General features: G+C 43.5%; 1 protein-coding gene across 1 annotated transcript in view; it reads right to left on the bottom strand.

The window, feature by feature from the left end:
* LOC135257906 (SH3-containing GRB2-like protein 3-interacting protein 1) overlaps window positions 1-14,707 on the bottom strand; it is a 40,318-nt gene that overhangs the window by 7,841 nt on the left and 17,770 nt on the right. Inside the window, 15 exon segments of the mRNA XM_064341120.1 lie at window positions 26-181; window positions 1,233-1,344; window positions 2,587-2,646; window positions 3,982-4,041; window positions 4,654-4,807; window positions 5,094-5,218; window positions 5,375-5,661; window positions 5,664-6,408; window positions 6,738-6,800; window positions 7,406-7,498; window positions 8,797-8,873; window positions 9,105-9,186; window positions 9,338-9,362; window positions 10,591-10,672; window positions 14,160-14,454. Coding sequence (XP_064197190.1) covers window positions 26-181; window positions 1,233-1,344; window positions 2,587-2,646; window positions 3,982-4,041; window positions 4,654-4,807; window positions 5,094-5,218; window positions 5,375-5,661; window positions 5,664-6,408; window positions 6,738-6,800; window positions 7,406-7,498; window positions 8,797-8,873; window positions 9,105-9,186; window positions 9,338-9,362; window positions 10,591-10,672; window positions 14,160-14,454 — 2,416 coding nt within the window.

Here is a 14,707-nt window from a genome sequence, read left to right as displayed (position 1 = left end):
TGGAGAACTGATGGTTGATATTTACCAGCACAGCAGCTGGGGGTTAGGTAGGACGTGCTCCAGTCGACTGTAGTTGGTTATGCTGAATGTTAGGATGGCTGGAGCAGGATTGTTGGCAAAGTGTCTGGTGATCCCAGCAGGAAAAGACAGGACCATCTCCCCTGTGATCTTCACCACACACCTTAAACGGGGAGGATAAACACATCAGTTAACATCACTTCCTATCTCCCCATCACATGACCATGGTGATGACCAACACAGTGAATGAACAAGGCCTGTGCACATCCATCCATCCATTATCTATACCCACTTATCCTGGGCAGGTTCATGTGGGGTGCTGGAGCCTATCCCAGCACGCATTGGGCGAGAGGCAGGAATACACCCTGGAAAGGCCAGCCTGTGCACATTCTGCATTAAAAGTCTATGTTGGTCTGCTGATTTGTTGGTATAGAATCAGGTCTACGAGCTTGCAGCTGAAGAAAAGTGATGCAAAGGTACCCATTGGTTTGAAACCCTTCTTGAATCTGACACATATGCACAGGGAGCTCAGGCAAGAAGCCCTCAGGCCAGACTCACCAACTCCAGGCTCATTAGCAGTCTTTATGACTGTGCTATATAGTGCTGCAATGATCAATGTGAACTGACTCAGTGGGACTATTCTGTGCTGAATGTTAATGGATAATAATGTTCGTGTCATATGAACTAAACAAAGTTTAGAATGCACTTCTCTGAGCAATAAGCAAAACTCATAAATTTAGTAAAATGAAAAGCAGCATAGTCCCGCTGATTCTCGTACAGTATAGAATCACAAACAATCCACCAGAATTACAGTAGTATGCTTTAAACGAGTCTGCAAGCAGACAGTAATGGCAATGAAAATATACTGCATCTGTGTTCTGTGAGATAACATCTGCTTGAAGGTGATTCAAATTTTCTTTGTACAGCACGTTTTTGTTTTCCTGGAAAAGGTTGTCTAAAATTGCTACGAGGGATACTAGCTTAAACATGGATTTAAATGACACAGCAGTTTTTTATCATCAGATTTTAATCATGGCTGGCACTCAGCCATTCAGTATGGAAGGCAGAAGTAAGGTATTTCCATGTTGAAATGTGGGCAGTTTTGAACTGTAGGTAGAAGCTGGGACTTTTGACTTCATGTTGCATTCTACTGTTGGTAGAGAATGTTGCACTGTGGGAAAGGGTGGGGCAGTGAGTGACCGTGGAGGGCGTACTTGCTAGGGTCGGCTCCTTTGAAGTAGGCGTTCACAGTTTCGGTGAAGGCAGCCGCCACCGGGAGGGAGTCCTGGGCCCCCATGGTGAGTGGGCTGGGTCCCCGAGAGCAGCCTGAAACACAGAAAAGCATAGCTAAGCATCGCTAGCAGCCTGAAACTAGCTGCATAGAACAGCATAGCTCAACGGCTGGAACACGCACACACCTGTCACAGTGCCACTAGCCCCCTCAGTCCGACGCATGGGGAACAGGCTCTCCCTAAAAGCACTGCAAACTTCTATACTGATATACATCACCTTTCTTTCTCCTGCTAGCACAGTGTCTGTTCTCTCAGTACTGCCCCTCCATACCCATACCATACTTTACTTCATCGCCCATCTCCTGTTCTGCAAAATGCACTTCCTTTATCTTGCAGATGGAGATGGTGATTAGAAATAAAGTAGAAAAATAATGATGGCATGATAATAATGCAATGATACAATGAGTATAACTGATATCATTACCCATTATTATTCTTGCTGCTGTTATGATTGCAATTATTAATTGACAATGACGTCAATAACCTGAAGGGTTTGCTCTTGAAAGCAGTGTTTTGAACACTAATTTTAATTATAAAAATCTGGTCTGAGAGAAAGGTATAGTAGACCAAGGATACTGATATGGCCCTCGAGGCCAGCAGTACTACTGGTTTTCATTCTACCCCACTAATCAGGACAGATATAAGCCTGGGGCAGGTGAGTTAAATCTCTGGCCAATCAGTGGCATTAATCAATCAATTAACTATTAGGTTGAAAAGAAAAGAAAAACTACTGGCCTTGATGCCCAGATTTGAGTGTCCTTGGAATAGGTAAAGATCTCTGGGAACATTCCACACTTTTCTTTTTTTTTGATGAGGGATAATAGCTTGTTTTTCAAGGCTAAAATTCAACCAGGATAGGCAGATTAGAGGGTGTGTTGTTTTCATGCCAATGTAGGTAAACCTGAGCTGAATCCAAAAACTGAAATAATTCAGATTTTTAAAAAAATAGAACAGAATTTTTTGCATGCAGTTTTAAAACACTCCAGGAATATCTAAAGCTGAAAGAAAAAAAGGAAAAGTTCAAAATAAAATGAACCCAAAATAAGTGGAATGATGAATTCTGAAATGTACAGTTATAACTGTATGGATGGATATGGCTGCAGATACATGACGAATGGCAACACATGATTGGTAGTGAGAAGAAAGGGGCTATGCCAGCGCAAGGGGCCATGATAAGAGGTTTAATTATCTCAGGCAGGATGTTAGAAGGGGAGGAGCAAAGGAAGGAAGGGGGAGGGGGGAGTGAAGGCCCACTGCATTTCTTCACACAACTTACCTTCGAAGGTTAAATAAAATTTTCCTCTGTCAAACCAAACCAGGGAAGGCTGGTCATTCTCTGTGTGGGGGGGAGGGGTAAGTGAAGTGGGGTGCCAGGGGGCGGGGAGAGAGAAGGACAGTAGCGTGAGTCACACGGCAGCTCGATCACATGACAGTGGGCAGGGACACAGGAAGCACTGCAAGCCATTAATGAGCAGCAGCCAGTATGTGGTTTGTGCAAAAAGTTGGCTTTTGGCTTGAAGGAGCTTTTTGTATATAAGTACGTGCTAGAGCTGTAATAGTGTGCTAGCCCCCGCTAAGTTTGCAGTCACCTGCTCAAGCATGGTTGAGTGATTGACTGCAGTGAGCAAATCTAGCCAGCAGTGGGCAGGCATGAGCATAGGAAGGGAGGGGCTGGCCTCATTCTGTGGAGCACTGGGGAGGCAGGAGAAAGAGGGAGAAATAGAAGGAAGGAAGGAAGGAGGGAGGTCACGCTGAAAGGAGGACAACCAGATGGGATGAGGAGATGGAGGACAGAGTTCACCTCCGTGGTGCGGAGCTGACAGGCGGGGCTGATGGGAGGAGCAGGGAGGTGCTGGCAAACGAGTGAGGGAGCAGCTGGGCGCTCCAGCATGACAAGCTTACAGTGGGAGAGATGGGTATAGGAGGAACACAAATTCAAGTGGAAGGGGTTGTGCAAATTGAAGACTGTCAGCAAAACTGTCAGCTGCACTTAAAATGTGGAGAAGCAGAGGTCTAAGTAGAAATCTAAGTAGTAGTATTTGTAGTTACAAAATGTGCAGCAGAGAAATTTATGTTTATGTTTATGTAAATTTATGTAAATTTAGGTGGATCTAGTAACCAAAATCTAGTCCTTGTGGATGACATCCTAAATCATATTAAATGACAGTAACTAAAGTGTTTTGTGCATAACGAGGAATGTGTGAATCACGCTGAGTGTTGGCAAAGCAAAACATATGTATTCATCCCCAATGTTTGGAAAGTGCAACAGTTTTGTATATGCATGAGCGCTCAGCCCTCAGAATGCATTTTACCAATGGATGATCGCATTGTGGCCATGGTTAAATTTCCTGTATGTTATTGCGCTTGTGAGATGTGAGAAAGAACAAAACACGCAAATAAGGGTCGTGGGTTTGGGTTGTAACGTAACTGCACATGGAAAAAAATCTCCCTGGAATTTCAATCACTCAATTCCCTCTGCCATGTGAAAGGCTGCCGTTCTCCACACACTGAATCCAGGATGGGTGGGAAGGGGGAAAAAAAGCTGAAATATATGCGCAGAGAGCAAAATGCATTGTGGGTAATGACAATTATTGCGCAGGAAGAATTGGCTTGTGTGAAATCTCACTGTCCCCCCCACCCACCCAATCTGTCCAGGCGGCCCATACTGTACCAGCTGGCTCTGCAGGTGACCTCTCAAAGCTGGGCAGTTTGTCTATAAAAGAATCATCATCTGATGGTAGAAACAAAAAAAAAAACATGCAAGACGCAAAGGAAAAGAAAACAAACGTGAAAAAAACTGAAAATTAAGAACAAGCGTAACACCAAAATCAAAAACGCAACAAATGGAGCTGCTAGCACACGGTAAGAAATATATAATAAGCAAACTGATGATGCAGACAGAACACAAATGGGGAAAACGATGTCTGCAGAAGCATCGGGTATGTTGGAAAGAGTCCCCTTTGTCCATGTACTGAAAAACTGCACTAGAAGTAAAAACTACAGTGCATTTAACAAAATAATTGTGAAATTCGTACCACCGGAATTCTAAAATCACTTAATGAAGTTTAATTCTAACAATGGACAATGGCAGGAACTTCCAAAACATGTAAAATCATTCTTAGCCAACACAGAGCATTGCTATGGGTGACAGGTCTCTTGTGACATTGTCCTTTACAATGATCATTGAACATTTTCAATATTTTGTTGAATACTCAAAGCACATGCCAAGCCAATGATTCTCACAAGACTGATTTTTTTCTAACTGGCTTGGTGCGACCAATCTGGCTGACGGGGGAAGACGGCAGACAAGAACGTGGTGAGGATGATGCAAGTGGGCGCACACCTGACACAGAGATGGAGAGCTCTTTACCAACGGTGGGTGTTGTGGCAGCGCTCAGAGAGTTGGTGGAGGAGATGGAGGAAGTGCTCTCTGCCCTGGCCAGAGGAGCGAACGGCGGCGGGCTGGAGGAGTTGATGGGTGGGCTGAATGGCCGAGCCTGAGAGATAAACAAATTTCAATATAAAAGTCAAATGTGCCTCCGCTTTGCGCCTCTCTCCCCTGTGAACCTGCATGTATCCCTCTCACACTCTCTTCACCTACACACTGGCCTTGCTATGACTGCTTAAAATAGTGGGACCCAAACATTCTGAGCTCATGGCCCACTTTTATCTTAAGTAAACAAATACATTTTATGAGACTCAATTTAGCCAATATCCAAAACAACTGCATTCACACTTTATCATGTGGGAGAAAGATTTCTCATAACATAAATGGGTACATACCACATCCCCTACACTGGGTTTCCCAGGGGGCAATTTGGGTCGTGAGGGAGGTCGCGGGGGAGGGATTGGTGGAGTTGGGCTGCTAACAGACAACGGAGTTGCAGGACGAGCTGGGGAGGAGGATCCTGTGACTCAAAAAAACAAAGTGCATCAATATACAGACTGAATACAGGGCTAATTAGCATTAGTGGGACCATGTGGTAGTGCCAGGTAGTAATAAAGTATAGCAGTGAACTGTGCGAGTAATAAGTAACAGTGGGCATGGCTAGGGCAAGACTCACCGCTGCTGGTGGCTGGTGCAGAGCAGGGCCCTGGGGAGGACACTACCGCCCTGTAGGTGGGAGGGGGAGGAGGGGGGGGTGTGGCACGAGGGCCCAGGGTCAGATCTTTTGGTGAGGCCATGGATTCGGCCTGTGCCAAAGCTGAGGCCTCTGGGCTCCTGCGGTCCTCCTTGGTCAGGATGAGGGGCGGGGGGATAGTGCGGGCAAGCATCACTGCTGGAGAAGAGAGACTGCAAGGGGAATCCGGGGACTGCATGGGTGGAGTGCCGGGAGCAACCTCACAGGTTGTCTCTAGGGGCGGGCTTGTGGGGAGGGGAGGAGCAGGAGCCTGCGGTGGAGTTGAGGCCACAGGAAGGGCAGGAGGTGGGATCTGTGGTGGGGGAGAAACTCGGGGCAAAGCATCAGGGAGAGGAGGAGCCGAGGTCTGTGGCACGGGCGAGGCACCAGAAAGGGGAGGAGATGGGGCCTGCAAAGGGGGTGAGGTAACAGGACGGGGAGGAACTTGGGCTTGTGATGCAGGCAGAGTAACAGGAAGGGGGGGAGGCGGGTCTGTGGTGGGGATGACTCTGGGGGTGGAGCAGCAGGAAGGGGAGGAGGCGGGGTCTGTGGTGGGGGTGAGTCTATGGGAGGCGCAACAGGAAGTGGAGGAGGCGGGGTCTGTGGTGGGGGTGACTCTGGGGCTGGGACAATAGGTAGGGGAGGAGGCGGGGTCTGTGGTGGGGGTGAGTCTATGGGTAAGGCAACAGGAAGTGGAGGAGGCGGGGTCTGTGGTGGGGGTGAATGTGGGGGTGGGACAATCGGAAGGGGAGGAGCCGGCTGCTGCGGTGGGGGCAGGCTCTCGGGGGACTCGTCACAGAAGCTGATCCACTTGCTCTCTGTGGTTTCCTCGCCAGCCCTGAGGTCCTCAACGGGGCCAAAGATGTGGTCCATGTCAGCAATGGAGGGCTTCCTGACGGCCTCCCTTGAAATGGAATCTGAGGAGCTGGAGCCTGATCTCTGCGCCTCGTCCTGTTCGGCTTTACTCACGTCAGTAACTGTCCAAGGAGAAATGGGACACGGGAGCAAAGCTTGATAAACCACACCTGAGTACCTGCCTACCTAACCATTACCGAACAACAGACATGGGACTAGTGATGGGAGTATGAAGTTAACCCCATAATAGGCAGAGATACAATGAGCCATCACTTGAGGACTTTTCTGAACAAATAAGGATAAACAAAAAGGTTTTGCTCTCCACAGTAGGACAATAATATGTTTGAATCAGTGGGCCACCAATAGCACATGGTGGCTCTGCTTGTTTTTGAAGCCTCAACTCATCCATCACTAACTGGGACCATGTCTGAAAAGGTGGTGCGCCTCTTACCCGTGGTAGGGCTGCTGTCAGGGGGCAAGGCGGGGACATTCTTGGGTGGGAGAGGGGGTGGAGCTGTGGTGAGAGGGGTGAAAGCTAGTTAATGCTAAAGATGGTGTCCCTTTAAATTAAGCAAATATCTAACCAGAGGTACCAAATGTTAATGTTGGTTATGCCAAATGGATAAATTTGACACAAAAACTGTAGATGATGCACAGCTAAGTATATCAACCAGCAATTAAAATAATACAAGATACGGGTTTTCAATTAATTGCCTCGGTTTTTGGCAATTAAATATTGGAGCCAATACAGTTATGGCTGGTTGGTGGATAATTAGCCATAGAATTGCCAAGGGAGGATTTTAGTTGGGCTGGCCATGCAAGGATGACTAATCTGGTTGAACAGGCACCAGCATTCTGTTACTGTACAATGCATTCCTCTGACACAATGACAATGGAGCTCATCTTCTGGAGTGTGGAATGAAATGAAGCAGTGGCTGGCAGCATGTGTTTCAGAGGAGAAAAAAGATAAGGAAACTAAAAAAAACACTGCCGACAAGTTATATAAGCAAGTGACTTTTGTATTGCTGTACATCTGCTCACAAACGTAGCACAGATACTCAGGGAAGGAATCATTGACTATGCCTTTGCCCATCTCTATGGAAGCGATTGTAGGCTTACTTCCTGTGGGACAGGGTCTAGTTGGAGGGGAGCCAGGGCGTGAGCCTGGCTTGGGTGCACCCCAGACCTCAGGCTCAGCAATAGTCGCCACATCTAGGAGGAGAAAACAAGAGCTCTGTTAACGTCTCAGTGGACCACATAGCACTTAATTGTCCTTGTCTTTCAAGGCCCAAACACGGGTGGGGCATGTCTTTGGGGCAGGCAGCAAGATACTATAATTAATACCATTATCTGAAGCAGCATGATTTGGCCTACTTAAGGCACTGTCTTGACGTATAGAGACGTGTGGCATTTTCCAAAATTCTGTTCCCTGACACAACGGCTGCCTGATCAGATCCAGCAGTCACACAGCCACTGATTAACACTTAATCTGGGATTTACTGCAAGCAGTCCTTACATGCATCTAGCATCTTGCCTGATGCAGGACTGAACTGGTTTCTCTCCCTCTGTCTCTCTCTCTCTCACACACACACACACACACACACACACAGATATATATACATGTGGCAGGATGCAACATTTCTTATTTTTAGTATAGTTTTCTCACTATTTTTAGAGATACCAGGTTTCCTCCTAATTATATATCGTTATTTTTTCATTTCAATTCCTGAAATGATTTAGCTAAAAAGGTAACAGTCTGCAAAGGTGCAATAAAGGGCAAATGTCGTGACAGAGAGAGTGACTCTAAGTATCAGACCTGCAGCCAATGCCATATTCCCGTGACAAAAGGTCACAGGTGAGCATCACAGCTTTTAATACAGCATTATGAGATATCAAATATAATTGAGCAAGGACAAAAGTTCACTGGCTGCCCTGTTTCAATAGCACAAGAATGCAGAAATGTAAATAATGTTGCTTGATTTACCTGAGCACAGTTAGAACAGCATTGTGATGGTTCAGCTGGCCTGTTCTAGTACATGAATCTGATTCATCAGTGCTTGTAAACACAACCTAAACATTTTTATGTGAGGCTGCAAAAACCCAGAGAGGCAGAGCAAATGACCTTTAGAGTTAATAAATAAATGCAGTTTGACCTTTTGACCCTTTAAATGATCAGGCAATCACCTTTCATATTTTGTCACCAAGTCACTTCCATTGTTTTGACTGGAGACTTAAGTAAATATTTGGGGATTTTTTCTTCTACTTCTCAGCCTGTTAAAACAGGTTAACCACAAATTCCAATCACCAGATTAAATGTATCAAAGGTAACATGAATCAACTGTAAATAAAATTCAATTAATTCAGTTTCAGTTGTTTCTTTGACAGTTTACTATGAATCAAAATTACATGAGCTGAAAGACACACATACACACACACACACACACACACACACACACCGAAATACTCAAATCTACGAACACAGACACACATTACAGATTTGAGAATGATACCTCCTGAATGATCTACATTGAAGGCTGTCTCGAGGGGAGGCCCAAACAAGGCAGTAGCATCCTCTGGGATTCCCTCTCTGCAAGACGGACAACAATTACGTTTCAGGGTTAGAAACACACTGCAATACCTGCAATGAGTGTACCACACTATCCACAGGCTATATAAGGCACAGTTATGTCTGCAATGTGTTTAGCACACTATCCACATTGCTTGTTGTTAGCTCACTCATCGCATTTCCTCTGAGGGCTTGCTCATTTTGGTAATAGAGCCACGCTACAATGCAAACACCCAAGACAGGGACACTAACTCAGGGAGTGTGGCCACAGCCGCAGGGGCAGGGGCTGCAGCTGGCACACGCACAGAGCGTCTAGGTCTGGCAATCTTCTCACCTGGGGGGGGGGCAGAAAGAGACATTTGGGTCTGAAGCATTCAGAAAATATCTGTGAAACTGGCAATCCCATCGACCCCCCTAACGTAAGCCAACAGACTGACGCGTAGGCAAGCCAGCTTACATCACTGCTTACAACATGCAGTACTTACTTGATAAATTCCTTTTGATCTGGCCCTATAATTTAGAAAGACAGTAATTAAAAACACGTACACACACACAGAAGACAATCTAAGGGACAAAAAAACATGAATTCAGAAAATACGTGATTAATATAAAAATACAAACAGGGTAAAAGCCACAGTTCTGAAAATCTCTACAGTACAGTGCTTATATCAGATCCCAACACAATTCTCAAATTTGAGTTGGAATACCAGTGTGCCCAAAAACAAGGTCAAACGGTTATGCATGACCCAGCACCCCCCCAATCAACATTAGCAATTAGTGCAGTGGAACAGAAATATTCCAAGCAGCTGTACAACTACAAACCATCCTTCTCATTACTAAAACAGTACCTAATAGACACAACATCATCCCTGTAATAAAAATATTTTCCCATACATTTGTTTGGAGAATAGCTATTCCTTCATTAAATCCTGTATGACAAATGACAACAAATATGAAATAATAAAGGCCTAACAATTTTGGCAGAAGAGGACATACATGGAGGATAACTGTACAAACACTGATATATCTAACGGAGGTATAGGAAACACCATGTTATATTGCTTCTTCACCTTTTAGCATTTACAGTACAGTAGGTACTGTAGCATGCGGGCTGATGGGGAGTGGGGGGTTTTGGAAGGGTCGATATTTCTCCTGTGAAAAACACAGCTATTGCGTTTAGCAGTGTCAGTAAATGACTCAACACAGCGTTTGCTGCGCTGAACAGATTTCACAGGTTCTGCCTCAGCACTGTGCCTCGTTGAGACTTGTGCACTGGCTCACAAGACTTTATCCTAGCAGCCTGGTGTGTGAAACCAGTTACAGAAAACACACAGCATATTCTTGCTTCCATATTCTGAGACCACAGACGCATTCTTGCTCAGTGTGTGTGTGTGACTCTGGGAAAGAAAGGTACAGTACTAGTTCTGTCAGCGACTGAGAGATCAAAGGCACTCACAGCAAAACAACTGGGAGACATTCATCCTGCCCAGTAAAATGTCCAGTGTTAATTCCACTCTAATGGAGTACATGCAAGTCCAATAGGGGCCATATGTACTCTGTAAGAGTTGATTTAACACCGAACATTTTACTGTTTGCAGCCACTATTTGGCAATGATCTATTACTGTATATATCTTTTGTTTTTCATCCAACATTTTCCCCTCCTAGTTAAAAACTAAGTATTCAAACTAAACTAAATATTCAAACACTGTTGCATTATCCACCATGGCCACAACTTACCGGGCTACGTTTCTGTGACCAGCAAAAAGGAAGAGAGAACAGAGACCTGGTCAGAGAGTGACAAGTCAGTACACATTTTAAACTTCAGCTCGGGAGATAGCTCTCAAACTCTATATTTCACAAAATGAGCACCTTCTTCCATCTCAAAATGATATGCAAATACAAAAGAATGGTATGCACAACTTTTGGTAAGTGGTTTCTTGCGAATATGAGAAAAAATGTTAATTATGTGGGTCACACTTCTTTTCAACAGAGATATCTTCCACCTGTGAATATTGAGAGCCATGACATATGCTTCTATAAAATAAACAGAAACTTAATGTAATGTTTTAAATATAATTAATTGATTAAGTACACATAATTCCCTGTGGCGAGTGCTTTTGTGCTCATTTGCATTATGAGGGCTTTGATATATGAAAAAGGCTACAGATTTGTGCAGGAAATAATTGTTTCACAGCTTTGCACATATCTTGTGCAGCATGCCGTTAGGCCTGGTGTGAATTCAGGTTCCAAGAACAGAAACAACATCTAACAGAGCTATACTTGCAGCATATTGCTTTTCTAGGACAGGATTCAGTTAAAGTGATTCCATCTGCTAATCTTCTATTAATTTAGTGACAAGACAGCTTTGCAATTTGCCTATTCCTGTCACTGCAGAACCCAAAATGGGTTCTGAAACACACAGACTGAGGATCAGCCTTAATTCTGGCCACAGACATGGAGGTGAAATCACAAGGAAGTGACCATGCAGACCTTCACACGAAGAAGAAGATAAGAATGTATAGGCTTACCGGACTTATTCTCTGCAAAAGCCAGTATCCAAGAGAGGAAGAGAGAGGGAGAGAATACATGCTATGTTAGTTTAGATATAGGCCTATTTGTCATTAAAGAATGAGATAGTGATCCAATATCTATTTCCGGAACAGAGCCGAATATGCTGTGTCTGCATTTTCTCCCAAGCTCTTCAGACACATACATAATCCCTCTGGTAAAACCACAGGAACAAGGCATGAGTGTATAATAAAACACCTATGCCTATTTAATACATTGAGAACTACAATTCATTCAGACTACAATAATTTAGTTTAGTTTATTTGACAAAATGAAAACACATGTATCAAAAGACTTGCATGTAAAGAAATTGTCAAGGATAACACGAAGAAGTCCTGGACTTATTTTCATCGTGGTCCTTGATGTTCCATCAGCCATAGCAAGATAATATCAGGCTTCAAAAGAACAACACGACATACAAAGATTCTTACCACAGTCTAAAATACATAATCATACTATAACTACAATTTACATCGCATACAATTTACGCCCATTTTAATGCACAGTGCTGTATAAACAAAATGAGCCTAATACAAATAGTAAGCCATATACTGAAAAAACATGTATAAAAACATGTACTCAAAACAGATAGCATGAGCATTGCAAACACAAATTATTCACTATGACCACCAGTTTGTCTCCACCATGTGACCTGCAGGGATTTAAATTTGTATTTCAATGGTTATCCTCAAGGGGTTTCCTGAAGGCACTCGAACTGCACAGTTAAGTGAGTATTCATACAACTGAGCTTCTACCTGAGATGTTAATGAACAATGTACAACATTTAAAAATATCACAGCATGTCCACAGAAGTAAGTAATCAAACTGAATTTAACATGTGCGGTGTCACTTGTAAACATCACTGTCAATTACCATTGGTGCTTAATTAGTGGCAATTACTTTATCAGCTTTAGATTACTGAAGTGGCGCAAATGGGATAATTGTTGGAGAAGGGGCTTGACAAAGACGCTATTGCAACCACTAGCTGGCGGACAACTATAGTACCATGGGAGAAAAAATGAGGGGAAACCAACTGTGACAAATGATATTCACATACACAGGCATAAGTCTAATAAGCATTTAAGGTGTTATGATAAACAAGGTGCAGAAATGGAAAAAGGGATCACAGATGTGTGAAAGTTAATCTGTATAAAAATGATCAATTTAAACGAAAGTGTCAATTCATGGGAAAGGGTGTTAACTGAGGAGCCATGTGAAACATGGATTTATTAAACAACACTTGATGGTTCAGTATTCATAGCAAAATACACTAAACATTTTACACAGTAAAGACTACCAGCCCTACACATTTACAGAGCACTAAATGGTGAATAACAGACACACAATGCAAATAATGTCACTGCTTTTGAAAATGTTGATATTCCATTGAAAACAAACGTAAGAATTATCTTTGTTCCTACAAAAAACCAATATGGGGTTTATGACACATGTGCAGACCTTTGTTTTTCTGCGTATCCCAGGTGCATGAGATGTTGAATGCTGTTTTTAAATTTTATGCACAATTCTTTTTATTTTTTTGACTGAATTCTGTTCATGTGATTAGCATAAGGAAACAGCCATGAACAAATACAGACAAGAAAAAAACGTTATGCCAAAATGTTCTTGGAAATGTTCTTACATGTAGTTTATGATCAAATGTGATCGTGCACATGTTTCGTGAATGAGATACACTGTGTTCTCCAGACTGCTCCACTGTGCCAGGAGACCGTGTGGGTCTCACTGTTTTTCATTCTAGGGGTCTTTTCACCTCTCTTTCTTCTCCTGTTAAGGATTTCACTGCCTTTCTATTTCCATGACTACCTTTTCCAAGGACACATTGCCATGACAACATTTACCATTCAGCAGGCTCAAGCAGAAATGGCCATGTATGTGATTAAAGTTCCAGACGCCAGAAAATGAAACATTCCAGTGACAGTATTGAGCAATTGGGTCGAGAGCAGTGGTGACTGGCATGCAGATTATCTGGAGTCAACAATCCGACCCCCATTAAAGTCTTCAGGGGTCATACAACTATTGTCCAGGCTCGTCAACATCACAGTGCCAGGCTGCGCCCCACTATCTTACCTCTCTAGTAATTATGACTGAAAGGTTGCTAATGCTAGTGACAAGAACTACAAGCAACTGCCATGCTTGAGGAGATATGTACTGCTCTAACAATGCCCTCCTGACTTTCTGTACCCCCCCTCCCCCCCGCCCCCCCCACACACACACACACACATACAAACACTGCCCCTTTGAGTAAACTGCTCTGGGATCACACTAAGGAGATTACGTTGTGGGACTGAACAAACAGTAGCCCTTGTCAGGTACAGAAGAACACAGACAGTACCTGACTCAATTTAAGACATAACAGACAAATGTGGGTCCTATAGACTGGCTTAAAGGTACATATTTTGGATTCGGATTATATGATTTTCCCCATTTCACTTTCTGTATTTGAGGTTTACAGTCTTATTCTGCCATACCCTCAGGCTCTTCAGCTCATAAACCACTTCCATGCTACAATTCTAAGCCAAGACTGCATGGCTGAACAACCAAATGAACAGGGCTTTCCCTATTCATGCCAAACCTCTAAAATGGCTTATTTTCAGCTAGTTTTCAAATATCTTCCGCAATTTGAAAACTCAGACAAACGAGTGTCTGGCTTACGTAAAATAGTCAAAACAAATACCAGCAGTGGGGAACAGACAAATTTATATTTGTATGACAAACGCTACACACCTGTAGCAAGGAGAATGTATATGTGCACATATTTGTATGATAGAGGGCACTCACCAGTAGTGAGGAATATATGTGTGTGTATGCATAAATTTCCATAATGGAAGGCACTAACCAGTGGTGAGGGGGACAGGGCAATGTTTCCTATAGAGGCTTTCAGCTCATCCACTGAGGGGACTGTGAAGCTACCACTGTCTGCAGTCAATGGTTTAATCTTGATTTTGAACTTCTTCTTGTGGTCCTCCTCCTCTTCAGACTCACTGGATGAGTAAAAGTGCTTGCTTTTTGGGACAGGTGCATAATGGTTAAAGAAAAAAAATGGAACATGCCAACATATCTTCTCTGGCTATAACAGCCAATATCTCATTCTTAGAAAAATTAGTCTTAAGCCAGCGTCCCACACACAATGTTCAAACCAACTCAAGGGCTTAGATTTACAGTGCCATCTGTAGACATCATAGTTTTGAGATACCAAGTTTTAGAATTCTGAATTCCCATATGACAACATTTCATTATATTACAGTATATGAGTGATAGAGCACAAAAA

The sequence above is a fragment of the Anguilla rostrata genome, chromosome 6 (assembly GCF_018555375.3).
Source record: "Anguilla rostrata isolate EN2019 chromosome 6, ASM1855537v3, whole genome shotgun sequence".
NCBI classification, from domain to species: Eukaryota; Metazoa; Chordata; class Actinopteri; order Anguilliformes; family Anguillidae; genus Anguilla; species Anguilla rostrata.
This window is presented reverse-complemented; position numbering and strand designations above follow the sequence as displayed.